This window comes from Astatotilapia calliptera, chromosome 11, assembly GCF_900246225.1.
Source record: "Astatotilapia calliptera chromosome 11, fAstCal1.2, whole genome shotgun sequence".
NCBI classification, from domain to species: Eukaryota; Metazoa; Chordata; class Actinopteri; order Cichliformes; family Cichlidae; genus Astatotilapia; species Astatotilapia calliptera.
The window spans coordinates 18,412,738-18,439,198 of NC_039312.1; the positions used below are offsets into that span (position 1 = coordinate 18,412,738).

The 26,461-nt window shown below is 43.0% G+C and overlaps 2 protein-coding genes across 6 annotated transcripts in view; both read left to right on the top strand.

The window, feature by feature from the left end:
* Positions 1 to 13,918, top strand: part of nbeal2 (neurobeachin-like 2) — a 32,616-nt gene extending 18,698 nt beyond the window's left edge. For 3 of the 4 annotated variants that reach the window (XM_026184080.1, XM_026184083.1, XM_026184082.1), the window contains 32 exons: positions 56 to 211; positions 333 to 492; positions 987 to 1,075; positions 1,184 to 1,897; positions 2,031 to 2,215; positions 2,386 to 2,542; positions 3,583 to 3,726; positions 4,373 to 4,696; positions 5,970 to 6,119; positions 6,204 to 6,361; positions 6,485 to 6,609; positions 6,697 to 6,814; positions 6,919 to 7,076; positions 7,156 to 7,289; positions 7,444 to 7,551; positions 7,644 to 7,739; positions 7,846 to 7,970; positions 8,057 to 8,197; positions 8,285 to 8,415; positions 8,504 to 8,613; positions 8,727 to 8,844; positions 8,957 to 9,054; positions 9,158 to 9,271; positions 9,370 to 9,453; positions 9,568 to 9,677; positions 10,311 to 10,483; positions 10,571 to 10,665; positions 10,789 to 10,905; positions 11,424 to 11,585; positions 11,684 to 11,832; positions 11,947 to 12,082; positions 12,238 to 13,918. In XM_026184080.1, the coding sequence (XP_026039865.1) occupies positions 56 to 211; positions 333 to 492; positions 987 to 1,075; positions 1,184 to 1,897; positions 2,031 to 2,215; positions 2,386 to 2,542; positions 3,583 to 3,726; positions 4,373 to 4,696; positions 5,970 to 6,119; positions 6,204 to 6,361; positions 6,485 to 6,609; positions 6,697 to 6,814; positions 6,919 to 7,076; positions 7,156 to 7,289; positions 7,444 to 7,551; positions 7,644 to 7,739; positions 7,846 to 7,970; positions 8,057 to 8,197; positions 8,285 to 8,415; positions 8,504 to 8,613; positions 8,727 to 8,844; positions 8,957 to 9,054; positions 9,158 to 9,271; positions 9,370 to 9,453; positions 9,568 to 9,677; positions 10,311 to 10,483; positions 10,571 to 10,665; positions 10,789 to 10,905; positions 11,424 to 11,585; positions 11,684 to 11,832; positions 11,947 to 12,082; positions 12,238 to 12,345 (4,947 nt within the window). In that variant the 3' untranslated portion in view covers positions 12,346 to 13,918. The remainder of the gene's footprint in view (positions 1 to 55; positions 212 to 332; positions 493 to 986; positions 1,076 to 1,183; positions 1,898 to 2,030; positions 2,216 to 2,385; positions 2,543 to 3,582; positions 3,727 to 4,372; positions 4,697 to 5,969; positions 6,120 to 6,203; positions 6,362 to 6,484; positions 6,610 to 6,696; positions 6,815 to 6,918; positions 7,077 to 7,155; positions 7,290 to 7,443; positions 7,552 to 7,643; positions 7,740 to 7,845; positions 7,971 to 8,056; positions 8,198 to 8,284; positions 8,416 to 8,503; positions 8,614 to 8,726; positions 8,845 to 8,956; positions 9,055 to 9,157; positions 9,272 to 9,369; positions 9,454 to 9,567; positions 9,678 to 10,310; positions 10,484 to 10,570; positions 10,666 to 10,788; positions 10,906 to 11,423; positions 11,586 to 11,683; positions 11,833 to 11,946; positions 12,083 to 12,237) is intronic. The other variant, XM_026184081.1, reaches the window with a different exon arrangement.
* A 2,694-nt stretch (positions 13,919 to 16,612) lies between these two features.
* nradd (neurotrophin receptor associated death domain) lies at positions 16,613 to 26,461 on the top strand. 2 transcript variants are annotated; one of them, XM_026185685.1, is made up of 6 exons: positions 16,613 to 16,769; positions 20,964 to 21,096; positions 21,201 to 21,554; positions 22,400 to 22,604; positions 22,733 to 22,875; positions 25,096 to 26,461. In XM_026185685.1, exons 1-6 carry the CDS (start codon positions 16,656 to 16,658, stop codon positions 25,404 to 25,406), a joined length of 1,260 nt encoding a protein of 419 aa, XP_026041470.1. In that variant the 5' UTR covers positions 16,613 to 16,655; the 3' UTR covers positions 25,407 to 26,461. The 2 variants fall into 2 exon arrangements, with proteins under 2 accessions (XP_026041470.1, XP_026041471.1); XM_026185686.1 differs by having other exon boundaries at positions 16,702 to 17,127.

The following is a 26,461-nucleotide window of genomic DNA, read 5'->3' on the forward strand; positions in this document are numbered from 1 at the left end:
CTTGGCTCTTCATCAACCTCCTCCTTCACATCTTTCCCGTGTCTCTCTCACTCAGGTGGTGAAGGCCTTGGATGTGCTGTATGAGCTCTTGAGGAGCAGCCCTCCTCGCGAGCAGGTGCAGACAGTGCTGCTGGAGTGGGGCGTGGAGCAGCTGTACAGTTTGCTGCTCAATCCAAGCTTTGGGGATGAGGCCAGAGAGAGGGTCTTCAGGGTGAGATCCAGTCACCGGACCTCTGCTTAACATATTGCAATTTATTAAACAGCAGATATGTGCATCGTACTGTAAACTGTGAAAATGGGATCCTCACAGTTTCCCTGTGGTTACCTTCTAGGTTTTGTACAAGATCCTCAAGAGCGAGCGTGTGTCGGAGCGCAACAAGCATCGCATTAAACTAAGGGATTTTGGCTATCGTGGACTTGTTTGCTGTCTTGATAACATTCCCGTAACCATGACCACTGTCCGGTGTCTGTACGAGCAGGTCCTCGCTACAGGTAATACAAACACAAGAGTTTTCCTTTTATGATGGAAATGGATGACAAAAAACATTTATCTGATGTTTAGATAAGAAAGCTGCGCTTTAGCCCAAAATCAAGTGCAGTGGTCAGTCCTGTTTTTTGTAATGCTTTGAGAAAATAATATAATAATAGTTATAAAACGTTCTAATAATGACAAAATAGTGAATTAAATTGAATGTTTCACTAAAGGTTCATAAATGTATGTAAGATTAAAAAAGCAGCAGGCAGAAGTCCAAAAAAGAAACTCTCTCCCAACTCGCCTAGCTTGCTTTTTCATGCCTCCCAGACCTTCTCAGATACAATATGCTGAAAAATGATTGCAGGTTTCTGTTTGAAAGTGACGCTGAAAACATATTGCCTACCCCAGCCTTGAATCGACTAACCAAACAAACTGAATAAACAGCAATAACTTCCTTCCATTAAAACAAGCTTGAAATGATGAAACCAATGAATTAACTGCTGCTCCACAGATGCCAGTCCTAGTTTTAGAGACCTCCTGGCTGTGGCCTGTCTGTCCCATCGAGCTGAACTTACTGTCCGACTGGACGTGTGTCGCAAGGTCAGTCTGCTTAAGAAGTCGTGCTCTTATAAAACTGGCTTTTTCCCTCCTATCCCACCAAAAGATTTATTCTCAGTAATGAAAAGCTCTTGTTCTGTTTTACCCCAGCTCTTTCATCTGATCTACTCCAATGAGGATTACGTGAAACAGCTTGCGAAGCAGCCTGGCTGGCAGGATGTTCTCACCAAACTCTATGTGAAAGAGTCCTATGAGGCCCACGCCGCCACCATTGCCGACTCGAGCAACCACACTCCAGCAGAACCAAACTACCGGCCGCCGCTGCGCAGAGAGCAATCCCTGGTCATAGAGGACGCACGCACAGACATTTTCATGAACTACCGCACCTCGCAGGAAATCGAGGATGAGGACGAGGAGGATGAAGGTGGACAGCGGGACATCTCTGAGGGTTTCTCGGATTTATCACAGTCGCCTCCCAGTGGAGGCGGAGGCCCGCTGAAAAACTTCACAGGCTCCCTGCATTTCAAGTCGTTTGACTCGGTGGATCAGGGGAGCCACTCATCCTCTACCTCCAATCCCGTTGACATCGCCTCGTCTCACCATGAAGAAGAGGGAAGGGACTACCATCCGCTCTCCCCCTTCGGTACATCACCTTTTGATTTGGATTTGCCAGGTGTGGGAGAGACTGGCACACACACACCTGCTGGTAGTCTGACCAACACACCATCCCCTCTAGAGCACTACAAACCATTCCCACCGCTCAGACCAAGGAAGAGCTCCAGTTTGTCCAATGTGCTGGATGACACCAGCTATGGGACCGATCCTCCTACTGGAGACACAATCTCCAACACGTCCAACCCACAGGTATGCCTGCTCCCTTAATGCGGGTTTCACTGCACTTAGCATGTAAATCCAGGCTTTGAAATCTCGTTCCTTGTCTATGATATCTGATGAGATTTTGTTGAGCTCCATTTACCAGCTATTGTTCACACTGCAGCAGACCCCTGAGGAGGAGCTGTGCAACCTGCTAACCAACATCGTGTTCTCCGTCCTGTGGAGTGGCAGCGGAGCGGAGGGCGCGGAAGATGTGGTGTGGAGAGAGCGAGGACAGGTATTTTCTGTTCTCACCAAACTGGGCTCCTCCTGCCAGCTGGTCCGCCCTCCCGATGACATCAAACGCAGGTTAGTTACGCGGACTTGGAGAAGAAACGCACCAGGAGTGAGCCTGTCTCGCAGCTGAAAAAACAAACGAAACCACTCCTTCATCTGTATCACCTTATTGTAAATATCTAGAAGCACCGTCTTGTTATGCAGTGAATTATTCAAAGTCTGTTTGCTGCTTTGTGCATCAGCTTGTTGGAGATGATGCTGGAGTCATCACTGTCAGACCTGAGGGACGCCCAGGGAGCGTTCCTGCCTTTCTGTCCCAGTCTCGTTCGGCTCCTCAGGCTGCTGCAGGACTTCCTGTTTGCAGAGGGTACAAACAACCACGCGCTGTGGAGTGAAAAGGTATATTAGCTGATTCATGTAACAGCAACTCATTCAAGTGTTGCATTATTGAAAGCCTGTATTTAACTCTCATAAGTGAAAAACACCAAAGACAAAAGAAAGTCCCTGACAAATTTGATTTAATATTTTATGGTTATATAAGCAAAATGAATCAATACACCAAGAAAAAATATGCTCTTAATAAAACCTGCCAATTTGTAGCCCAAATAATGTCACATTTTCTCCTCTTTATCAGTCCAAATTCTTCAGTTTTAAACACAAAGCACAAGTGCTCAATTTAAGTATAATCAGCTTACTGAATATCCTCATGATTGTGTCTTATTTTATCTCTTTCTATATGTGAGTTGAATTTCAAAATAAAATTCAAGCTAGTACAGATCAGTAACGTTAGCTTAGCTTAGCACAGGGTTTTTAGAAAAAGGTGGCCTGGCAGTTTCTGTGACTGCTCCAAGACCAAGAAACGGTCATAAAATTTGTAAATGTGCTCCACCTTCATGATCCTTTTTACAAAGTACTTATAATGTGTATATAATGTGTTTCTCACTACAAGGTGCTCATCTCCCATCAGAATCAAACAGGGATACACAGTGGCTTACCCCAAAACACCTTGGTTTGTAGACAGAGCAAGCAAGGAACGGCTGTGATTGGTAGAAAGCCTGCTCTGACACCATGCTGAGTCATGACTGACCCTTTGTTGTTTTAAAGGAAGATTTTATTATTTTGCGATGCAGCTACGTTAGCCATTGATTTTCTCATTTAACGCTCAGCGAGAAAATAAATCAGTGTTTCCAAAAAAGATTCTCAGACTTTCCCTGAAAACTAGAAAAGTACTATATAAGAACCAGTCCATGTACTAAATGTGGAACTTGCTCTACTGAAGGGTGGAGAGGCGTGGTTGGGTGAGAAGTTTGCATTTGAATAACCTTTAAAGTCAGGCTGTACTGAATGGCTTTGGATTTTTATAGACGCTGCAAGGTGTGGAAACAGGTCTAGGCTTTGTCTTGAGTTCTTTGTTGACAGATGTTGTTGTTCTGTTGCAGATCTTTGAAGGGGTGGTGAACCTGCTGGACAAGTTAAACGCCTGGCATAGCACCCCTGGAAGTCCAGGAAACACTGAACTGAAGGAAATGGCCCAGATCGGCCTGCGTATCATCACCGGATATATCCAACAGCAGCACCCCACGGTCAGCTGCAACCACGATATTATGCACCAACCATATATGTCAAATACTTTTCACCAAGCATGTCTTTCACAACGCAAACACCTGCAACATTGAATTTTGCAGAACTGTAAAGGTTTACAGTCCCTATCATGATAAGTAAACCCAGATAAAGATAGTTTTTAAATACCAGGCCTTCTATGGCTTTCTGTTCAAAGATATTGCAGTCATACTTTTTAGGGAGTGTTCTGTATGAAAGGGCAGCTTCTCTCTGAGTTATCACGGCTGTTGTGGCTGTTCTCGCTGTAGGATAGAGAGAGCAGTGTTAAATGAACTGACCATAAGGCTTTCCATTACATGCTGCTGGTTTCATTCATCTCCTAAGTAGTGCAACTCCCCCTTTTGTCACTTTAAAGATATATTAACTTAATTGCACTTTGACACATATCACAATTTTTGGTCTACTAAGGAAAGTAAAATGAATCAGGTGTTTGGAGGTAGTCATGGATATTTGCTATGTACACAAGTGTGATTTTGAGGGACTTTTTAACCAGTTTCTTTTTAACTTCTCAATCAAATACTGATATAACACATAAAAAATGTGCCTATAATAATAAATTAGTGTTATTTTTTTCTTTCTGAGATCTATGTGTCTGTTTCCCCTTATCAGGTGAGTGAGATGGCCTATCTCAAGCTCCACAGCCTTCTTCAGACTGTGCTCTGCCTGAGCTGGGAAGAGGTGTGCTTCTTGCTGGGGCGGATTGGTTCCCCCTTGTGGCCTGGTGGTGCAATGGACAACACCAACTACGGACAGCCAGAGACCTTTTCCCACCTTGTGCCCATCGTGCGTACGCTACTTGACCAGCACGCCGACCCCGTCAACCTCCAGAAGCTCCTGCCCAACCTGCCCATCACCAACGGCAGCACCACCTTCGCCCAGGACCTGAAGGCCTATTGTCAAACACTGGAGTGGCAAGGCTTTTACCAGCAGCAGGTCAGTGTCCGCTGAAATGGGGCATTTAAAAATAGATGCCATTTATCTTTTGTTTAGGGAGTCTCGAGAACTTGTTCTCCTCACTAAGCACGTTTAATAAAGCGTGCACTCTGATACGGCTGCCTCTGTTCTCTGTCAGGTTTGTGTACTTTAGGAATATTTGCGGTTTTATTTTCAGGCTTTACCAGTTACCTCCCGGTGGGCAACTGAGAAATCTAATGCAAAGTTTAAAAAAAAAAAGAAAAGCTATCACAAGTTTAGAAAAATGAAAAGGCAATCTTAAACTCCCTAATGTTGCCTGGTATTTTAGGCAGAGCTTAGTTTATGCTTGTACTTGCACCTTAAATAGTTCATGAACTGATGCCAAACAGACACACTCCACACTGAGCTCAGCATTGATTTATCATTGCGCTGCGTGACAGTGTGTGTTTATAAATCTGCTTCGTTTAGATTACTTATGTATACGGATCCCGCAGTACATTAACCAGTATGGCATAACTTTGGCTAACGTGAAACTTCCAGGGCGCTTTTTTCATGCAGAAAGCGATCACATACCGTCTGTCTTAGTGTGTTTTCAGTTTATTTTTAGAACAGTTTGTTGTAAATGTGCTTACAGTTTTAGCATTTAGCGTTAAAGCAGTAAGAATCTTAATACGCAGTGCTTAACGGTTAACGACAGAAGGTTTATGCCACAGCTGCCCTAAATAAAACAATATTGGTCCTGACCAAAATGATGTTCTTGTCATGGTTAATGTGCAAGCTCTCTAATTGAAATGATATTTGATATTTTTTATTATTATTATTAACCTTTATTTAACCAGGAAAAGTCCCATTGAGATTAAAAACCTCTTTTTCAAGGGAGTCCTGGCCAAGAGGCGACAACACGTTGAAATTACTGAAAATATTTAGTTTGAATGACTGAGTGTTACCTTGAATAATTTTTGACTTCTCAAAGATGACCAGTGTGCTGGCTGTGTGACCAAAATCAGTTTGCTTATTTGCTTTTATTAACCACTTCAAAAACAGTGTCCGAGCTGGGAGACAATACCAGAGTATCATTAATTCCTGCATAAACTCTGACACTGTCTCTCTGTGTTTTAAACGTGCTGCGGTCCAGAGTGTTTTTGTCCTATCTTGCACTTATATAGCATATTGGAATCCTTTCCGTCTGGCTTCAAAGCCTTTCCTAGTACAGAGACGGCTTTTGTTCTGTTTAAGCTGCGTTTAAATGTGCTTTATAAACACATTATACTTACTTCAATTGCGCCTCTAGGTTCAGCCCACCATGGAGCAGTACGAGCTGGACACGTTTGGGAGGAGCCATGACATCATGTCCAATTTCTGGAACTCGTGCTTCGATGACCTGATGAGTACAGCCTTTAAACAGGAGAAAGAAAGATCTGACAGCAAATCCAAATTTCAGGTTAAGACCTTACGACCTTCGCACTGCAAACTGCCGAAATACAGTTTCGCATCGTTTACTTCATGCATGTGCCTGTAAAAACAGGAGGCAATAGTGGATCCCTGCTTGAAGCGAGCCCGGACTGAGAACAACAGGTACCTCATTTGGCAGAAGCAGAGCTCCAGCCAGCAGGGGGTGGTGTGGCTGCACTGGAAGTCTCTCCGCAGGCTTTTGACCTGTGAGAGAGCAGCATGGGCCAACAGGTACGACAGCTCCTCTCAGCTCTGATCAAGATATCATGTTTAGCTGTGGATTTTTAAGACTAAGTTGTTACTGTGCTCACTACCCAAAATGTTCTGATGTGTACTTTGTGTCTTTGATCCCAGAGTTCAGCCGGAAGTAAAATGGAAATTGTCCAATGCAGAGACATATTCAAAGATGCGCCTCAAACTTGTGCCCAACTATAACTACGATCCACACAGCGAGGCCAGCGCCCTGCGGGATAACATGGGTATGCCACAGACTGTAAGCACGTGAGTGTTTTTTCTCAAAGTACAAAGCTGCACTCACCACGTTGCCATATTTCTGTGATTATCAGGAGCTGAAAGCCCCCGTGGCTCCGAACCCCTCCCACTGGCTGTTGCTAAGGAAGCAAAAGTAAGCGACATGGAGGACGATCAGTTAGGAGAAGAGGACCTTCTCTTTTGGGATAAGACGTGAGTTCTGCAGAGCTACTGCCACCTTCTGCTGCAGGTTTCAGTATTAAAAAATGTAAGGTATGGACATCCACTGAAGCTGTACTTTTTTTCAATGCTCGCAGGGCGGAGGGAGAAGACGAGAGCCAGAAAGAAAAGCTGGTTCTGTCTGAAGACTGTGAGCTCATCACCATCGTGGCAGTTGTTCCCGGTCGTCTGGAGGTTACCACACATCACTTGTACTTCTATGACTGCAGCAGTGAGAAAGAGGAGACAGAGGAGGGTGAGAAATCTTTGACACTGTGGAAAAAAAACCAAAACACGTGTCCAAGCTGAGGTCACTAATAAATGTGTCCCCCCAGGAATTGGGTTTGATTTCAAGCGACCTCTGTCACAGCTCAGAGAGGTTCATTTGAGGCGCTACAACCTGCGAAGGTCTGCACTGGAGCTTTTCTTCATCGACCAGGCTCACTACTTCATCAACTTCAAAAAGAAGGTGACGCCTGATTTAAATTGAACTGCTCAGGAAGCTGCAGCCATAATTGAAACTAAAGAGCTTCTGCTGTTTAGTTTCAGTGAAGTCTGTGCTTTTGAAGTTATGAAACTGCGGCTTCTGTGCTCTCTAAGATTCTCAATCTCTCACCCTTCAGGTACGAAACAAAGTCTATTCTAGGATACTCGGTCTGCGGCCTCCAAACCTCTTTTACTTTGGCTCCCGCTCTCCCCAAGAGCTGCTGAAGGCATCTGGGCTCACACAGGTCTTAATTCATATAATTTCTTCAGACATTCTTCAGACAAAGATCATCAATCATGTACATGTTTGTGACCAGTCCAGTATTGATGTTAACAGAAATGGGTGTGCAGAGAGATCTCCAATTTTGAGTATTTGATGCAACTGAACACCATTGCTGGACGCACTTACAACGACCTGTCGCAGTACCCTGTGGTAAGTGTGCCGCACTTGTATCTGCTACCACTGCTATCACCAAAGAGTTTGCACTTTCAGTGTGAGCAAATGCTACAGTGAGTTGTGTGTTTTTGTTTCTCTTCAGTTTCCCTGGGTCTTGTGCGACTACACCTCTACTGTTCTGGATCTGGAGGACCCTGCAGTGTTCAGGGATTTATCCAAACCCATCGGTGTGGTCAACCCACGTCATGCACAGAATGTCAGAGAGAAGTAAGTGGGTCTTGAAGCAGTTCCTGTGTTACCACCTGAATCGATAATATAAATAATTTGTTGACATATTTTTCTTTATTCTTTAGATATGAGAGCTTTGAGGACCCAACGGGCACCATTGACAAATTCCACTATGGCACACACTACTCTAATGCAGCAGGAGTCATGCACTACATGATCCGCATGGAGCCATTCACCACCCTGCATATCCAGCTACAGAGTGGAAAGTGGGTGGGAGTGCTGACTAGTTCAGGAGTTTCTTGAGTTTCCTGGTATCTTGTTTTCTCACACAGGTCTTTGTTGCCACTGTTTAGGTTTGACTGCTCTGACAGACAGTTCCACTCGGTGGCAGCAGCCTGGCAGGCTCGCATGGAGAGTCCAGCTGATGTCAAAGAGCTCATCCCAGAGTTCTTTTACTTCCCAGAATTCCTGCAGAATATGAACGGTAAAGAGTGCCCATATATATATATTTTGTCAAATAAATGCTTAAAGATGAAAAATATTAACTCATAGCTGCTCCATGACTGTTATAGGCTTCGACCTAGGCCAGTTACAGATATCTCAGGAGCCTGTGACAGATGTTGTGCTGCCTCGCTGGGCGACATCAAGGGAAGACTTTATCAGAAAACACAAGAAAGCCCTGGTGAGTCTACACAAACATCCTGTGTCTCTAAAACTTACTCATGCATTTTCTTGTGAGAATATTTTGTTAAGGAAACTGCTAAAGAACGTAATTTCTTTTATCTTAAACTGTAGGAGTCTGAGTACGTGTCCAATCACCTCCATGAGTGGATTGACCTGATCTTTGGTTATAAGCAGAGAGGCGAAGAGGCAGTGAATGCCCTCAATGTCTTCTACTACTGTACTTATGAGGGTAAGGCTAGAATAAAGAACAGGAAAAAAAGAGGAAACTTCACTCAGCATTAATTGTTATTCTGTTTTCTTGGTTGTGGCTCTTTCTTACAGTTTTCTTGACCTCTGTGCAGGTGCAGTAGATCTGGATGCAATAGCCAATGAGAATGAGCGCAAGGCCTTGGAGGGCATCATCAGCAACTTTGGACAGACACCTTGTCAGCTCCTTAAGGTACACTCAAAATATTTCACAGCTTTTTTCAAGATAAATAATAATCTGACTTTTTGTTTAAAAAAAAAAGCAGCAGTGTTATAACACATTTGTGTCCAATCAGGAGCCTCATCCGCCTCGCATGTCAGCTGAGAACGCATCAAGGCGGCAGGCCCGTCTGGACACTCTCCCCCTGAATATCTTTGAACATATCCAAAAACTCCGGCCATTTAAGGAGGTACGGCCTAAAATCTTTTTAAACTCATTCCTCAACTCAAATAATGAATATTAAGTCATGTTTGTGTATGTGTATGTGTTTATTCATGTGTGCCTCAGGTGGTAAGTGATGGCTTTCCTGTGGTCCAAGCTGTGGTACCAAAGACACAGACCCGCTCCATCACCCAGGGCTCAGATATACTGGTAAGGACCAAATTCATAACTAAACCCTGGCAGTAGCAACAGTAAGACATTTGTGTTAGATAGTAGAGAAAAGGCTGGTGTAACTTTTGCATTAAGATGATTTTTCCTCTGTAGGTGACCGTCAGTTCCAACGGGTTGATAGGGACACACAACTGGCTGCCGTACGACAAAAACATCGCCAACTACTTCACCTTCTCTAAAGACCCCACGATGAATAATCCTAAGTGAGTGCCTTAACAAATAATACACCCATGGAAACTCCATTTTCTAGGGAGAAAAGTGTTCGTAAATTACACGTAATAATGTCCTGATAAGGGCCCAATTGCAGGACTCTAGAGGCAGGTGTGGCAAGCAGTAAAAGAGCTCTATTTAAAAGCTGATGGCAGAAGAAATCACACTACCCTGCTATTTTTTTCTTTTCTGAGAAGATCCTCTGAAGTACAGGATCCTTATCTGACTCTACAGAAACGGTGACAAGATTACTTTGGGTACTTTGTGCTTAAATTTAAATGTTTTGCACTCATTGCAGCATTTCCCAGGATAAAGAAAATTCCTGATAGCTGGATGGAAGCACAACATCTGTCTGTCCTCGTCCGTGATGATTCAGAGTTCCTTTTAATTTGTTGAAATTTGCTTTACTGGATCTTATTTTCAGCTTATCGTTTCCATGGATCAGGAAGCAGGAAATAAATAACGATAAAAACCATTTGAACATTTTCTTTCACACAGGTTGTAATCTGCAGAAGTCGTGACAGTTTTATGGCACATTATAAATCGTCCACATTTAGACCACAGCTTGCTCTTGTTGTTTGTTTCGAAGTCGCTTTGATCTTTTCCAATCCCGCTTTGTGTCCCAGAACTCAGCGTTTCTTGAGCGGACCTTTCGCTCCTGGGGTCGACATCAGCGCTCAGGTGCTGGTCGTGTCTAATGATGGTCGCCTGCTGTTCAGCGGGGGACACTGGGATTGCAGTCTCCGCGTCACCCAGCTGGCGAAAGGCAAGCTGGTTGGAAGGATCTGCCGGCACGTTGGTGAGTTCTGATGGTTATCTGTCTTAAAGGAATATTTGTATTTTGCATTGTTGCGCATTTATCTGTGTTTCTGTGTGTTCTTCGAAGACGTTGTTACTTGCTTGGCTCTGGATCTCTGTGGCATCTACCTCATCTCTGGTTCAAGGGACACATCCTGTATAGTGTGGCAGGTTCTACAGCAGGTGATCATCTTTATGCTTAGCCTCACTCACATGCAGCAGTTGTAAATTGCACTAAGAAGCAGCTGTGCTCAAAATGAAGCCTTCACGCAAAGAGTCTCTCTTTTTTTTTTTTTTGTCATTCAGGGTGGTTTCTCCAGCAGCTTGTCTCCCCGGCCAGTACAGATTCTCTGTGGGCATGACCAGGAGGTAACCTGTGTGGCCATCAGCACTGAACTGGACATGGCTGTCTCAGGATCAAAGGTCAGAGATGTAAAACGTGGACGTGTTAAAGATGAAATAAAAGTACTTATGCTACTATTTAAGAGAGAAATTTAAAGATGTTATGCCAGCGATTTTTTTTAAAAAGTATCTCATTATTAAATGATCTAGATCTGTTTCACACATGAAGTCCAGGCAACGTTCAGAAAATCAAGCCAGGCTGTGGCCCAGTGTTGATCTTTTGCACATGTAGCATACAACAGAAGATAGTATGCTTCAGATGTGTTCTCCCTTCTGGAAATACTCCGTTTTTTTGATTAGAGTGCACAGAAGGCATCCTGCCAAGCTGCCCCTCAAACTTTTATATAAATAAATAGCATCAAATCCTCAGGGGGCAAACAGAAAATTCAGGTCTGCAATTCTTAGCTCTTATTACAGGAACTTAAACTTGACTTCTTACGCCAAGAGTTGTCACCTCGCAGCATGACAAGATGACAGGTTTAAGCTTGAAGTGCTGTTGGATCTTTAATGAAGCTCTGCTTGTGCTTCCTGTGTGCCAGGATGGAACTGTGATAGTGCACACAGTCCGACGAGGCCAGTTCTTGCGAACATTGCGGCCACCTAACGAAAGCTGCATACCCGCCCAAATCTCCGGGCTACAGGTGGGAATGGAAGGCCACATTGTGGTACAGACGTCTCTGGAGGAACGCTCCAACAAGAAGGCACGTCCAGTAAACATATATTTTCTAATGCATTCGAATGTACGGCTCCTTTTTTCTTTCCGCTTATGTCACTATCCAAATGTTGCTTATTCCTGCAGGGCAAGTACTCCATTCATGTTTACTCAGTGAACGGCTGTCTGCTGTCTTCTTTCACCATGGAGGAGCAGGTGACTGCACTCCACCTGGTGTCTGAATATGTCATCCTGGGAACTATTCAAGGCAACCTCCACATTCGGGACTTATACAGGTAAAGAGATGAAGAACACGGTGCAATGTTAATTTAAAGGCTGCTAATTTATAGCATTTGCACAAAACTTCAGAGCAAAAAAATGTTTGGTTCTAACTCTTCCCTCTTTTGCAGCCTGGATGCTTTGGTGACACCCCTGGCCTTGAGGGTCACTGTGAGGAGTGTGTCTGTCACCAAAGAGTGCAGCCACATCCTAGTGGGACTAGAAGACGGGAAGTTAATTGTGGTGGGGGCTGGGAAACCAGAGGAGGTGAGAAGCAGGAGTGGTAACTGTCAGATGTGAGAGAGTGGGGGTGTGGGAAGGAGGCTCTTGTATGCTAAATATTTGCTGAAAACAAGGTTTTTCTTATGATAATCGAGCCTTTTTAGAAGTGAAGATTAACGTGCTGGCCCTCCTCCTTTCAGGTTCGCTCAGGACAATTCTCCCGTCGTCTGTGGGGCTCCACGCGCCGCATCTCTCAGGTGTCGTCAGGTGAAACCGAGTACAATCCCACAGAGAATGCTGGCAAATGAGACGAGCGACAGTCGGGAGGAACCCTGAGGACTCTGTAGGATGCATCGTCACACGCTCGCGAGACTCAACAAGGCCTCCTGTCCTTTACAAACTGTAAAGAATAGTAAACTATGCTCTCCAGCCAGCCACTTGTCTCTCTGAGAGAGCAACTATACACTGAGCACTTTCTACTCTTAAATGGTTTTATATTTTATTGCATATTTCATTGATGGTTACACTGTTTTTAATCAGCATCATTCCAAAGAGTGGCCTTGTTTTGTGTATGGAGAAGAGCTCCGTGTTTGCGGTTGTGGACTGCTGTCGAACTGTATGTGCTCTGAGTCATATTTCAGGGGACTGACTCACTCTGATCCACATTCAGCCTCAGACGCAAAGACGAGTCGTGCTGTGAACTCCCCGGGCTCCATGTTTTTCTCCTTTATTGTCGGAGACACGGCTACAATCCCTGTACTGTTGAATGTCCCAAAGCCATTCTTTGGCAATGGCAACTTCTTAAAACTCCTGAAAACTTGAAAAAAAACTACAGTAGATGTTGCTTGAGATTCCCAAATTGCAATACTGGTAATACCACAAAAGGTCAGATTTTGTAAAGAAAGACACGGGGTAACAAGGCTAGTATACTTAATGCCGTTTTATAATGTTTAGTGGTTGAAAGATCCTTATCCTAGCACCAGAAATACACCAGGATACCACATTTTATAATCTCTGCATTCCTTAAGGCTCTAGGTAATGTAAGACTGTTACAATTAAAGCAATAACTGCTTTAATGGTCAAGTATGTGAAGTATATTCGTTTTTTTAACTATGTGGAGTTTGGATGCAATGAACCTCAAATGCAGGGCCCTCTGTTGCCTTATTCATGATAGCGTTAAGGCTTTTATAAATTCTTCTGGAATGGTTTTGTTGCTACTCTGTTCACCATATGACTGTATTCCTGTTATATTTGAGCTCAAAAGTGCCTTTTTCATCTAAGGCCTTGTATAAACACTGAATCTAAAATCACTATATGTCAGATTTGTTGTCCCTGCTGATCCATTTTGAACACACTTTTCTACTCCACTGTGACTCAGACGTGGATTCGATGAACTGTTGACTGTGCTGGTATTGTAAAACCACTTATGAAGTACTGAGAACATCTGAAACATGTGTGTAGAAAGTCTGTCAGTGAGTTTTAGAGGAATTCACTTCCTGCCAGCTTTTTTTTTTTCCTTTTTCTTTTTTCTTTCTTTCTTTTTTTGTAATACTGCGGTTGGAACAAAGTCGATGTTTTGCAGTGTCATTAATGGGAGAAAGACAAAGGGAACTATCTGGGTGAAAGCAATACCCATAATATGTTGCACACATAAAATGACTAGTTGTCAGAGATTCTCTGAATAAATGCATAAGAAATGTAAAGGAAACTATATTTGAAATGAAATGTTTACTCCTCATTTCAACCTTTTTCTCCACTGTTTGATTCAATGGGTTCAGACTGTCTAAAAATCATATTTACACAGCAGTAAGATAAGGATAAATGTATAAGCTGTGCATTGCTGAGACAGTCTGTGAATAAAACACGTCTTGCAAATACTGATATCGGTTTATGACGTTTTGCTCTAACCAGGGCGAATGCATTATTTCACACAACTATGCAGTAACTCTCAGAGACTTTGAATTCATCAGTTTTAGATGTACGTCTTTGCAGTCATTGCAGTCCCGATCCTCCATCTAAAGCACTTTTGAGTCGTGCTGTATTTTACGTATTTTAATTTTGGTGTTGAAATCATTCGGATTCAAAGTGATCCGTAAGAAACGCCATGCGTGTTGCAGTTGGACTTGATCCATTTCTCTTTCCCACTGTTATTAAGTGGTGGCATTGCTCTAGTAAAAGAAACGTCCAGCTCCTTGTAACTTTAAAGCAATTATTGTTTCTGTTTGCTCTCAGTGTGAGAAGTTGTATTGCTCCTTCCCGATGCTTACTTTCAATCGTCTTATTTTCAGTGAACCAACAGCCCTGTTACCTGAGGTTGATCAGATGATAGGGCTGAAAAATGAGCTCTGATTGTGCGTGTGTGTGTGTGTTTGTATATGTGTGTGTGTGTGTGTGTGTGAACCCCAGGAGGAAGGAAACTGATCTGCTGCCACAATGTAGCTCATCCAGCTCCTCCATAATCCCAGCCTTGCATGCATCTGTGATGTTAACCCTAAAAGAGTTGAAAAGGTCACAGCAAGCAAGAGCGCATTTACTTCAAGTGACTTTGATCTCCTGGTGGGCCGAACATCCTGTCAGCCTCCCCATAAACGCCTCTATGAGGTACAATTCAGTAGGGTTGGGAGGGGGGAGGTGGGTGGTAAAACTGACCTGTGGACCTCCAGTCAAATACAAACCACAGCGCAGTGAATAAGGGAAGTGTAGTAGGAGGGTGCAGTTGCTCTGATGTGGTCCCTCTGACAATGGAGGGAGGGATTAACACCTCGCTCCCAGTTGCTGCCAGCATCTCCGTCTGACCTCTCCAGACCTGAGGGCAGGCGGAGGGGATTGATTTCATGATATGCTGCAATTTTGGTGTTGTTCAAGATGTTCCTGCCAAGAACCGCAACAACTCTCAAATAGTCCTCGCTCAAACGACCTCAGATCCCAACCCCCGCGTCCTCCTCCTCTTCTTTTTTTTCCTCCACTGGTCCATTTCACCTTGGCCTGTGGAGAAGAACTTCATTTTCTTTCCTTTTTATAGCTTCCTTATCATTCCCAGTCATGTATAACTACAAACAAACTCTGATAAGCAGTTTGTGCTCCTACAGCCAGATAATGCAGACAAGTGAAGGGGGAAGACACTGATGAAGACTGTTTATTTTTCTGATTTATGATAAAACTTGCTTTGAAGGATGGTTACTGAATCCTAAAAAAAAAACAAAAACAACTTTTTTTCTTTAGTTCCAGTAAGATAATCTTATTGGAACCTGTTCCCCATAAAAATAAACTTTTAGGCTTGTTTTCATAGTGAGGCAGATTTGTCTGCTGTAACTACAAACTCATTTATATTATTTATTTTTAAATCAGTCTTGAAATAAACTTTATTTTTCTTCGTATTGCGTTATTTAACAATGCATGTATTTTTAAGAGCGCTTATTTGATTCACACTCTCATAGTGCCTCAATTATAAACTCATAGAAGATAAAAAAATCTACTTGATTTTGCAGGGCAATAGTAGCTCTACGTTGTGGTGGTTTACACATTCACCTAACAAACTAAAGTTCCTTGGTTGAAGGAGACGCAGATCCCGAAGTTTGAGTCAGGCAGGGCATCCGGCGTAATTTCTTTTTTTTTAAACTTAAACAAACATGCAGCCGAAAGTAGATTTAATAGGGTGAAAAAAGAAAAGAAAAGACGTGTTTAAAATATAGACTCAAAACTAAAAAAGAATTCCTCAGGCAGATTGAGGTTTTTGCAGTGCGGAGACTTTGTCAGTTGTTATGAATGAACGCAAAGGAGATCCCTGCTTGTCTCAAATATTTTTTGGCATTTTATCAGAGGAGGAACATCCTCAGTCTCCTCTTATCTCTCGGCAGGCTTTGAAGTGCAAGTAGTATTGTGTCTGAGAGATCTTTCCATTTGTTTGCCTCTGAAGTCTCCGGGCCCCCTGCGATGCGCTCTCTAGAATTTACAAGGTGTGTAATTTAGCCTGGATTGGTTTTCTAATCTTTTGAATTACTTGAGATCAAACATGTACTTCTTCTTAAGGGCGCTTGTTTGATTCGCATGCCCTCTTTTGTTTCTGATAACAACTGATCACAGCTCTTTGCGAGCATCCCTGTCGGGCCTAACGCAGTAAAACGTGATCGGTAAAGTCCTGCTTTTACGCATTTTTCACTAGGATTACTCAGCTTCAGATTTAAAAAAAAGTATCCAACAATGCAACACATTTCATATCTGCATGTAAAGTCTTATTTTGTTGGCTAACTGACAAAAAGAGCAGACAGATAAATACAGGAGAGGCAATAATTACAATAAAATTTTGGAAAAAATTAATAAATATCAGTACAAACTATCTGAACAGTCTAGTCTATAAACTAATACCTTTATCCCATTTATTAACAAGACTGTTTATGTATTAATGTCCCATTATTGTGTTTAATACTGGAAACTTTGGGGTTGCTCTTTTTAAGCTAGTGCACTGAGCCTGTAGACACGTAACATTAGATACATAACATTGACACACAGTCGATAACAATGACGGTTACCTTTACTTTTCTCCCTTCCTGTATCGTCTGTACTTGTTTCCGAGCTCCGGGATGCAGCCAATCACGAAGCCGCACTGAAAGCCGAATAGATGGGAGGAGAAAAGGCTCCTGAGAACTCGCAGCAGATTCATCTGTTGCAAAGCTGCAGGAGTGTGGCAGTTGGTGCGTCCTGTGAGCTGAGACAGAAGAAACTTTGTTTTAAGGTAACATTGAGGAATGCACTGACACAGACGCATCGGGCTGCAGCGCTACGCGGAGAAGACCGAAGGATTATACACATTTTAAAACTGCTTCCTCACGCGTAAAAACCCTCATCTGGTTACTGGACTATGATCGAATTCTCCTTTCTGTGGAACCAGCGCGTTTTAGGACAAGTTGGTGTATTTAACTAGACTCGGGGAACTTGAGGTTTTGGCATTTTTCATGCCATTGTTGGAGGCTGCAGAGTGAAAACACTGTTCTGTGGACGATTTTGAGACGCCCCTGTGTGTCGAAGCCAAAGAGGATTTTGGAGCTGAAGACATGAAACCGTTTGTCGTATGCGCATTTCTGCTGTTAAAAGTAAGCTACAGTTTATTGCACGCTTTACCACCACATGAGCTAAAGTCAGATTTTCACTTTGACGTGTTTTATAAGGCGTTTCTTACTTATTCCACACTCGTGGCTTTACATCAGGGGTCTGTTTAAACTTGAGTAAACTTAATCCAGCTCAGTTTGCACCATTGCTCCCAAAGGAAATCTGTTTCACAACACAGAACCGTACTTCGTCAGGGCTGTCACACGACACATGTTGGTGAATATAAGCGTCAGAGGTGATAATAGAGTAAAATTAGTGCGTCTTTGAAAGGCTCTCTTGACAAAACTGGAATCGAACCGTGGTAAACATATTTCTCAGATGCACATGCTAAGACGAAGCCTACTGAAGACCTCCTTGGCACTATTTCTTCCTCTTCTTGTGTGTGTGTTTTATTTATTTATTTATTTATTGCAATCTCATTGTTTTCCCACGAAACTTCGCATTTTAAGCCCATCACACCGGCTACAATGAACCAAACACATAAAACAGGAACAAAACCCAGGAGCACACCATTTATCAAGATTAAGCAGCCACATTAAAATAAATGGTGTATGATTTAAAGACAGATTATAGTTTCGGTGGTGTTTGATAGCATACCATTAAGCCAGGATCAGGGTGCAAAGAAAACCTCTACCTCACAGTTGCAGACAATAATTTGACACTCATCTACCTGAAAAAGCCCATGGGGCTTGTAGTCCTGTCTAGACATGCTTTTTAAGAGTCAGAGCACTTTTGTTAGATCAAAGTGGTTAGATAAGGCTTTAGTTCTAAAAAAGATAGGTATCTCTTTATAATTATAATATCAGTAGGATTAATTTGTGGAATTTAAGATGCTTTTCATTTGGGAAAAACACAAAAGGAATCTTTTGTTTCCAAAAATAATTGTTTCATTAGTCACTATATGATTCAGTGTGGAAGTTGGGTGTTTTTCTACTACCTTAACTCTTTCTACAACACATTTTCCATTTAGTTTACTGTACGCGTTGATACATTTGTTGCTAGTGGCAGTTCCTGGTGAAAATGTGGCCTAGTCTATTACTACTGCTGGGGTCTGGATATCCGGAGCAAGGCAATTATCATCATTTTCTCCCAGTTTGTGGTGTTTGTGTGTGTGTGCATGCAAGGGGGTAGTTTAGTGTGTTCCCACCCTAATTTGAATTTCCACAGAGTAGGCAGACTTCAGGATCATTTAGTACTTTTAATTACCTCATTTACTTTGGTGAGAGTTGAAAACCGTTAGATGAATAGTTGGTGTATCTGCGCGCGCTGTCTCGTTTGATTTAGGATCACGGTTGTGGTGGAACCCTGTGTCCTTTAATTTGTCCCTCATGCTGCCTGCATACTGCACCAATAGCAGGAATGGGCACAGATGTGCTGCTCAGACAGGTTTCCCCTCTCAGCCTGGGCTGACTCTGCTGAAAGACCTCTCACTGTTGTTGCCACAGCCGGATTGTGAAATATCATGGGTCAGCATCTTCACAGGCGAAGAGCAATCTTTTCATGTTTATTTTCACACAGATTAGATTAACAGTGGAAACTCACATCCGCAGGCTTTAAAAGGGAGCTCACTTCAGAAAATGTTTCAGGCAGAGAGGCGGCTGAAATGAATTGTGTATGTGTGTTTGTGTGTGAGATCTCCGATGACTGAGTGACTCCAGCAGCCGTGGAGTTGAGAGCCCCATTGAAAGCTGTGCTCCTCGGTGGTCCGTCTGTTCTCACTGGGGAATCCCTTTAGATTGCAGCTTCTTACCTTGATGGAAAAAGCAACTGCAGCTTGGTTCCCCTCAGACTTTATATCCCCCCAGTACAACAGATAAGACCCAGAGGACTCTGAGGGAAATTAAACTTTGCTTGAAAAGTGAACATAATGACAAGGTATGACGTTGTAGCCACACAAGCTATAGCAAGATGATTAACAAGAGCCAATAATTAAACGGAATCAAGTTATATACATGTTTAGAAAGCAAAGCGTGTCAATTTATGTGGCACGAAACTAAAAATAACAGTTTTTGCCTTCTGAGTTTACAAGCAACAAATAATTTAGATGTTTTTTCTGTTATTATGTCTACTTTCTAGACTTAAACAGGAAACTCATCATTGTCCTGTAAAAGTATAATTTACTCCTCTTAGTACTTAAAGTTCAATTTACCCTTAAGGAGTACTATTTAATTTACATTGAGTAGATATTTATTCCTGTAAGGAGTAGATGTCAGTTCCCGCTGGTTTCCAGTGTGGCATGAATGAAATCTTTCATTGTATACTGGAGTCCAATGGGTTAAGCGCCAAGCATTTGCTGGCGCCTGCTCTCCGTACAGTTGGCCCCCCAGCCAAGTTTAACGAGTTACACCAACCAGACCCACACCAGGCGTTATAAAATGCTACAAATTCAAGCTCGAGGTCAACCCCCCCCCCCCCCCCCCCCCACACACACACACACACCAAAAAAATGCCAAAAAACAAAACAGAGCCACTGTCACTAAATATTTACCAAAGGATAGATTAAGAGGCCAAAAGGTTATTAAGCACTTCATCAGTCACATGGAGAGGGCAAACCAGGGTTACCAGGATACCTCTGTGCTACAAGTTATTGTGGTTATGACGCCAACTCAGATATCCTGATTCCTCCCTGCTGGATCCTACCACCCCAGTCTCCTAAATGCCTCTGTTCTGGGTTGTGTGGCTGGTGTTCAGATATCATCAGGCTCCTCTGTAAGCTGTGCGGTCAAACCGGCTGTTGTTTTTGGTACGAGTCGAGCACAGTTTCAAAGCCGATTCACCTGTATCATCAGCACGGAACATTTTGGGTTTCGCGACTGGAGTCGCACCACTGTCTCTGTGTGTGTGTGTGTGTGTGTGTGTGTGTGCGCGCGCGTGTGTGTGTGCGTGAGTGTGTGGTTTTTATCTGGGGGGCTTTTGTTGGAGGCTACAGGTTCACACATGTCTCCTGAGTGTCTTGGCAGACTTCAGAAACAAAGAGAGACATCATTGAGGTTGTTTAGCTGTTACTTTTTTCCTTTGCAGGAGGTTAGTTGTTAGACATCTGTTTGCTCTTGTCAGGCCCCAGGCGGAGTAGGTCAATCTCCCTTAAATATGTGTGCATGTTTAAGATGCCGTTGCATAGAGCCTGGAGAAGGGCGTGTTAGTGAAATACTGACCTTCACAGACACACCTGCGGGGCTTTGTGACTTCAAAGCGCTCCTCTTACCCAAACGGACACTCTCATGCTGAGCAGCCTTGGTTAACTGACACTCTTGCCTGGGGCCATCTCCTTTATTCCCAGTCACCGCCACAACCAGTATAGTTAATTCACACAGAGAGCGCTCATTCACACAGAATTTAGAATGAGTGGAGAGGCAGAAACTCAGATTTTTTCTTTTTTCTTTTACTTCTTTCACGCTCCTTTTCTGGTTGTTTTACTTCCCCCTTTATGTTTCATTCTTTTCAATGACCTAAAGCCATGTGATTAAATCCAGCAACTCCTGTCAGGCACCCTCGCTCCCTGCACAAGCTGTTAGGAATGTCTGATCTATTCGTCATGTCATAACTCAAGCTGGGACCTCCATTACCCACTTGCAGATAAGGATTAAGAGCACTTATGGGTGAAAACCAAGGCAGATCGAAAGATAAAAACAAGGCGGGTTTGGGGTGTGTGTGTGTGTGTGGGGGGGGGGGGCATTTACAGTTTATCTTCTTTGCTGCTTCTTTAATCGTGCAGTCCTAAAATTTTATATCCAAAAATGGCCCAAACGTATGATTTGTTGCCTTAAAAAAAACCCAGTAGGGGTATCTTATTTTTCTTACTGTGTCACTTTTGCTGTAGGTTACTCTTGGAAATGCCTGTGCCAGCGGTAAGTTCACTGAATCAGGGGAGTGTTGCAGTCTGTGCCCTCCTGGGTTTGAAGTGAAGGTAGAATGTGGGAAAAAGGACACCACATGTGCACCGTGCCCAGAGGGTAAGCACTTATAATCTAATGTTACTACTCTGATTCAGCGTGTTTCAAGTGCCTCATCATTTTCTTCACCCAGTTTGACGCAGAGTTTGTAATCTTTCCCATAGGCAGATTTTCCTCATCTGAAGACCTTGGCTCTTGCCTTCCATGTGCTAGGTGTCCACACAGTATTCCCACTTTCTCTCCATGCTCTGCCACTCAAAACACACAGTGTGAATGTGACAAAGGCTACTTCTTTTTGAGCTCGTACAGCTCGTGCGCACCTTGCTCCAAATGCAATCGTGGTGAGGGGGTTGTACAGCAGTGTGGCTCTATGGGAGACACTGTGTGCGCCACCTGCGGCCCTGGAACCTTCTCGGAGGCGGTTCGTCCCACAGGTCCCTGTCAGCCTTGCGCTCGGTGCTCTGAAAATGAGGTGGAGATCCGGTCCTGCCTGCCCCAATCTGACACACTCTGCATGGGTGAGCTTTATCAAAGATTTAGACTCGGTAAATAAAATGCATAAAGGGACAGGGAAAGAAAAACTCCCTTTTAACAAGAATAAACCAAGAACCATGAATAATCATGGGGGAGGCTTTTATCAGCTGTAAAAGTTATTAAAATAAATTATATTAAAAATAAATTACCCAGTGGGTTGATTGGGGTCTTGATTTTATAACTGGCTGATAATTGGAAAATAAAGAATAGTGAGAGCTTTATCCTTTAAAGATCTGATGCAGGCAATAGTGCATAAAAAAGATGAAAGAGAGAGCTGAAGGGAAGGGGGAGACAAGCAGCGGAAGAGTCTCTGAAAAAATGAGGACATGTGGTCAACATCTGCATCTACGCTTCACTTTGTAACACTGTGAATTGGGAAACATGAGTTGTGAAAAAGAGCCCACTTAAGTGCTGTAGTCCAATTGATATGAGCTTGACAGGTCTTTAGGTTAACTGTCTCAAAAACCTGAAGGTCAAGCGAGGCTGCTGACCCTGACAGCAAGTCTGCTCGCTCCCAAATGGCTACACCCGCTCTCCAGGAGTTAGGTCATCTGTGCACACCGTGGGTCCATAAGTCATGACTTTTTGACCCCTCGTGGGTCAGCACAGTACGATATACTGTTTGATCCCAAAATAGGCAGACGGCAGGAGGGAGAATCAGGCTGGAAACGGGGGCAATGAAAGGTCTGAAAACCTCAGGGGAGTGGGATAGCTGAGGCTATCATTACATCTGGTCCTAATTTATGGTGTGCAAATGTGTTCTGACGTGCAAAATGTGCACATGCAATGCTCCTCACTGTGGCGCATGTCCATCTCCTAATCTTCACAGAGAAGAAGCTGCACATTCTCTCTCGCCCCGGTCAAACCGATGCTCCTCGGTGGCCCGGCGTAACGGAGGACGGGAAGACCAGTCCTGCTCCTGGAACGACTGATTTAACCACACAGGAAGAGAGCGGCAACAGCAACATTCTTGTATATGTGTCTGTTCTGGCTGCTGTGGTGCTGGGTTTGCTTATTTATGTGGCTTATAAATGGTAGGTTTTCACTGAAGAAGGGTCCTTATTTTGAAATGTGCATAAGAATCTGTACATATTCCCCCAGTGATTAAAAATAGGACCTAATGGGTAATTAACTATCATTGTTTTTACTGTGGTCTTCACAGCTGGAGGTCATGCAAACAGAAGAAGGCGCTCTCTAAGGCCCGTGCAGCAGAGTTGGGAACATCTCCAGAAGGAGAGAAGCTTCAGAGTGACAGTGGTGTATTTCTGGATTCTTACAGCCTACAGGACAACCAGCCCAGCAAAGGTATGATAGCCACAGACGCTATGAAACTAAATTAAACTGATTTCAAATCATTCAAGCTTTCTAAAAATGTTGCTAAAACATCTAGCAGCTCCCCGAGAACAGTGGATACAAAAAAAAAACCAACCTTTCCACCCATCGCGGGTTTTTGTGATGTCAATATAAATAATTTCAGAGCTTTTTCCATCTTTAATATGACAAATAACCTCTGCAATTCAAATGAGAAGCAAACTGCTTAATGTGTAGTGTGTTTGTATAAGAGTGCACACCCTCATATAACTGAGGATTAACCAAAATCAACCGATTTTGTTAAACTAATCTGGTCACGGCAAAAAGGGCCACTGAGAGTTTACAAATTGTCAAATTGCTGAAAGGTATCAGTCAGGAGAAGGGTACAACAGAATCCCCAAGGTATTAAATATACCATTGAGCACAATGGAGACAGTCATCACCGAGTGGAAATAATATGGCACAATAGTGACTTTATCAAGAACTGGACACCCCTCAAAAAATGATGAAGAGATAACAAGAAAACTGGTCGGGGAGGCTGCCAAGAGGCCTGTAGAGACATTAAAGGAGCTGCAGGAAGTTCTGGCAAGATCTGGTTGTGTACTGCATGTGACAACAATCTTCATATTCTTCATATGTCTGTGCTATGTGGTAGGGTGGCAACACAGAAGCCTTTTTTTGCAGAGAAAAATACCCAAGCCTTGCTAGTTTTCCAGAACAAAATACATCCGGTCTTCCTAAAAGCATGTGGGATAATGACAAGACTTGGAATTACAGCAAAAAAGTCCAAAGTTATGCACATCACCAAAAGAGCACAATAGCTACGCTGAAGCATGGCAGCAGCAGCATCATGCTTCAGCTGGAATGTCATCTTTCATCACAACAATGACCCGTAGCATACATCCAGATCAACAAAAGAATTACTTCAGCAGGGGAAGATTAAAATTTTGTGCCCGACATCTATAAACACACCAGGAAATCTGTGGGCGGACGTGAAGACAGCTGTGCACAGGAGACAACGCGAGGGAGGGTGAAGACGTGTCACGCTGATAGAGTTCTACCTAAAAAGACTAGATGGTGTTTTAAAATAAGAAGTCACTGAAGCAAAGTATTAGGTTAAGGGTGTGCATATTTATGCAACCAGGTTGACAGTTTTAAAGTTTTTAAGTAACAATAACAATGCTTGACTTTAATGATGAGAAGAAGGCCAAAGGGTAATGTTTATTGTTGTTTCTCCCACGCTTTTGGAATTTTAGTTCATTCCTCGTGACCAAACACTTTCAGCTCACGCTGCTTTCTTTAAAAGCCTGAAAAGTATTTTCAGTGCCTCTAAATGAGAAGTGAGGACATTTCAGGAACCAGTCCTAACTTGGAAATACGCCGAGGAATGATTTCTTGCTGGAAAGTCGAGCGATTACAGTCTATCCACTCAGCGCATTGTGTTATTCTTTTAAATGACGTGGTGCCTCAGACAATCCAAGACATCAGTCATATGTTATTATCTCAGCTGTTGTTTTTAAACATCTGATTCTTCTCGGCGAAACCTTTCTTCCATGCCCAGGGACGTTTGCTGCTTTACCGATGAGTTTTTAAAGTTATGCATGATGCCGCCTGCCGTGTCTCTTGGAAGTTGACGTGCCGTGAAAATCCCTTTTAAATCACGTGTGTTTGGTCTAACCTCCTCTGTTTTTGAGACAACTCCATGAGCTTTGCCGCGTTTATTGGTTAGCTTGGAAACTTCCACAGGAGGAATTTCATTTTCAAGTTCATCCATTATTACTATTTTATTATAATAAAATGCAACTGTATTTTGCAGGGGTTAATTTAAGAAAAGCGATTTGATTGAATATATATGAAAGCAAGTTCAAAAAGTTATATTATAACCATAGCTCCGTTTTATATAAGCTTGTCTGCAGACTGATGTCTTGCAGACAAGCCATGTATTGCATTGTGGCTTTCAGAAACTAACACTAAAACTAAACAAAGTCTCTTTGTTTGGATGAAATCTCTGTATCACCTTTAAGTTTTCAGTGTTTTCCACAACAACTGTAAACTTCCTAATTTTGCAATAATTAACTTGGTATTTCTAAAAGGACACAATTATTCTAGCGCCCATGTTTGTGGTATTTTTTATAGCTTTTGATAATATACTGTAAGCACTGCTACTGCTTTTCGGACAGATGTGGTAACTTTGGTTGGATTTTGTTTTCACAGGTAACATGAGAGACAAGCAGGACAGCCGTCTTTACACGAACCTACCTCCACAAAGACAGGAAGAGGTGGAGCGCCTCCTGCAAGAAGGAAGCGGCCGAGGCTGGAGGCACCTTGGCGCGGCGCTGGGTTATGAGCCTGAACAGCTGGATCTGTTCGAGCGGGGAGAGGCCCCGGCCCACACACTCCTCTCTAACTGGGCCCAGAAAGAAGGCTCCACTCTGGGACTGCTGTGCTCTGCAGTGGCCCGCATCGAGAGGCCCGACATAGTAACAGCTCTTAACTGTCCCGTGCAGGGGGTGTCTGTGGTCTGACAACTTCTCGACCCTACGTGTGAAATTCAGAGACTCAGGTGAAAAACTCTGACATGATGAGAGGTACTCTGATATCACCACCTCTGCCACTGATGGGTTTTTTAATCTCTTTTTTTTTTTTTTTACCTTCTGAACCTTTACTCCAGTTTATGTCACCACTTGATTGTACATTGCTCTAACTGCATGACTGATTCTCCTGTTAATGTGTCCTATCAACACATAAGCAGGACGCTAACGGTATAAACTGTTGTATATCTCATCACTGCAACTGATGCTACCAGTGAGAGAACAACCTGATCATCTGGGATGACGTGGAAAGATCTCCTCTCACACAACAATAAGAGCATTTACAGTGTTGTTTATATGCGCACACTACTATGTCTTGTAAATATTTAGTTAGTGGCAGGAAGCGAAATAACATGTTTACATGTTGCATGAGTTTTATTATTCAGAGACATCATAAATTAGATCCATCCCTATGTAAAAAAAACTCCAAATATATATTCACATATATGTATCCCGCCCCACGTTGTTGTACAAATGCACACAGGTTACGTCATCATGTTTTTAGTATGGCTAGCCTTTTTGTTATGACTCACAACTGAAGCAACCACTATGGTACAGCTGATTTTGGCATGTTTTTTGCCTGTCCAGTATAATGTGGCTTTTCCTAAAGGGGATCATTTGTGCGGGTTTAATGGGCATGTGGTCTGATTTCTTCAGGAGAACACCAAGGTCATATCTCTGTAATTGTCCCCATTATTGCTTGTAGTTTATATTTTTTATAAGAACACTTTTATCTTGTATGTAGATAGGAACTGCTCACTAGGTTGTTTGTTAAAAGTTATTGCCTATTCTGTTGGGTTTTTTTTTTTTTTCTGCTGCAGCCACAAAGTAGCTGTGGTCATTTACACTGAGGAAATATCAAGCACCGTCAGATTCTGCTAAACAACTTTCTTAGCGCTTTCTGTCATCATTCAAGTCATCATTTAATTGTAAACGCTTTAAATGTTAAGGGGTTGGTAAAGTCCTGGATTAAAGTGGAAATTTGTGAA

What these genes read in the sequence shown, in the direction of transcription:
- nradd (XM_026185685.1), top strand. Translation starts at nt 16,656, where the DNA reads ATGGGAGGAGAAAAGGCTCCTGAGAACTCGCAGCAGATTCATCTGTTG. An exon ending in ATGTGCACCGTGCCCAGAGG is followed by an intron (nt 21,097 to 21,200) that starts GTAAGCACTTAT and finishes TCTTTCCCATAG; the next exon opens with GCAGATTTTCCTCATCTGAA. An exon ending in ATCTGACACACTCTGCATGG is followed by an intron (nt 21,555 to 22,399) that starts GTGAGCTTTATC and finishes TAATCTTCACAG; the next exon opens with AGAAGAAGCTGCACATTCTC.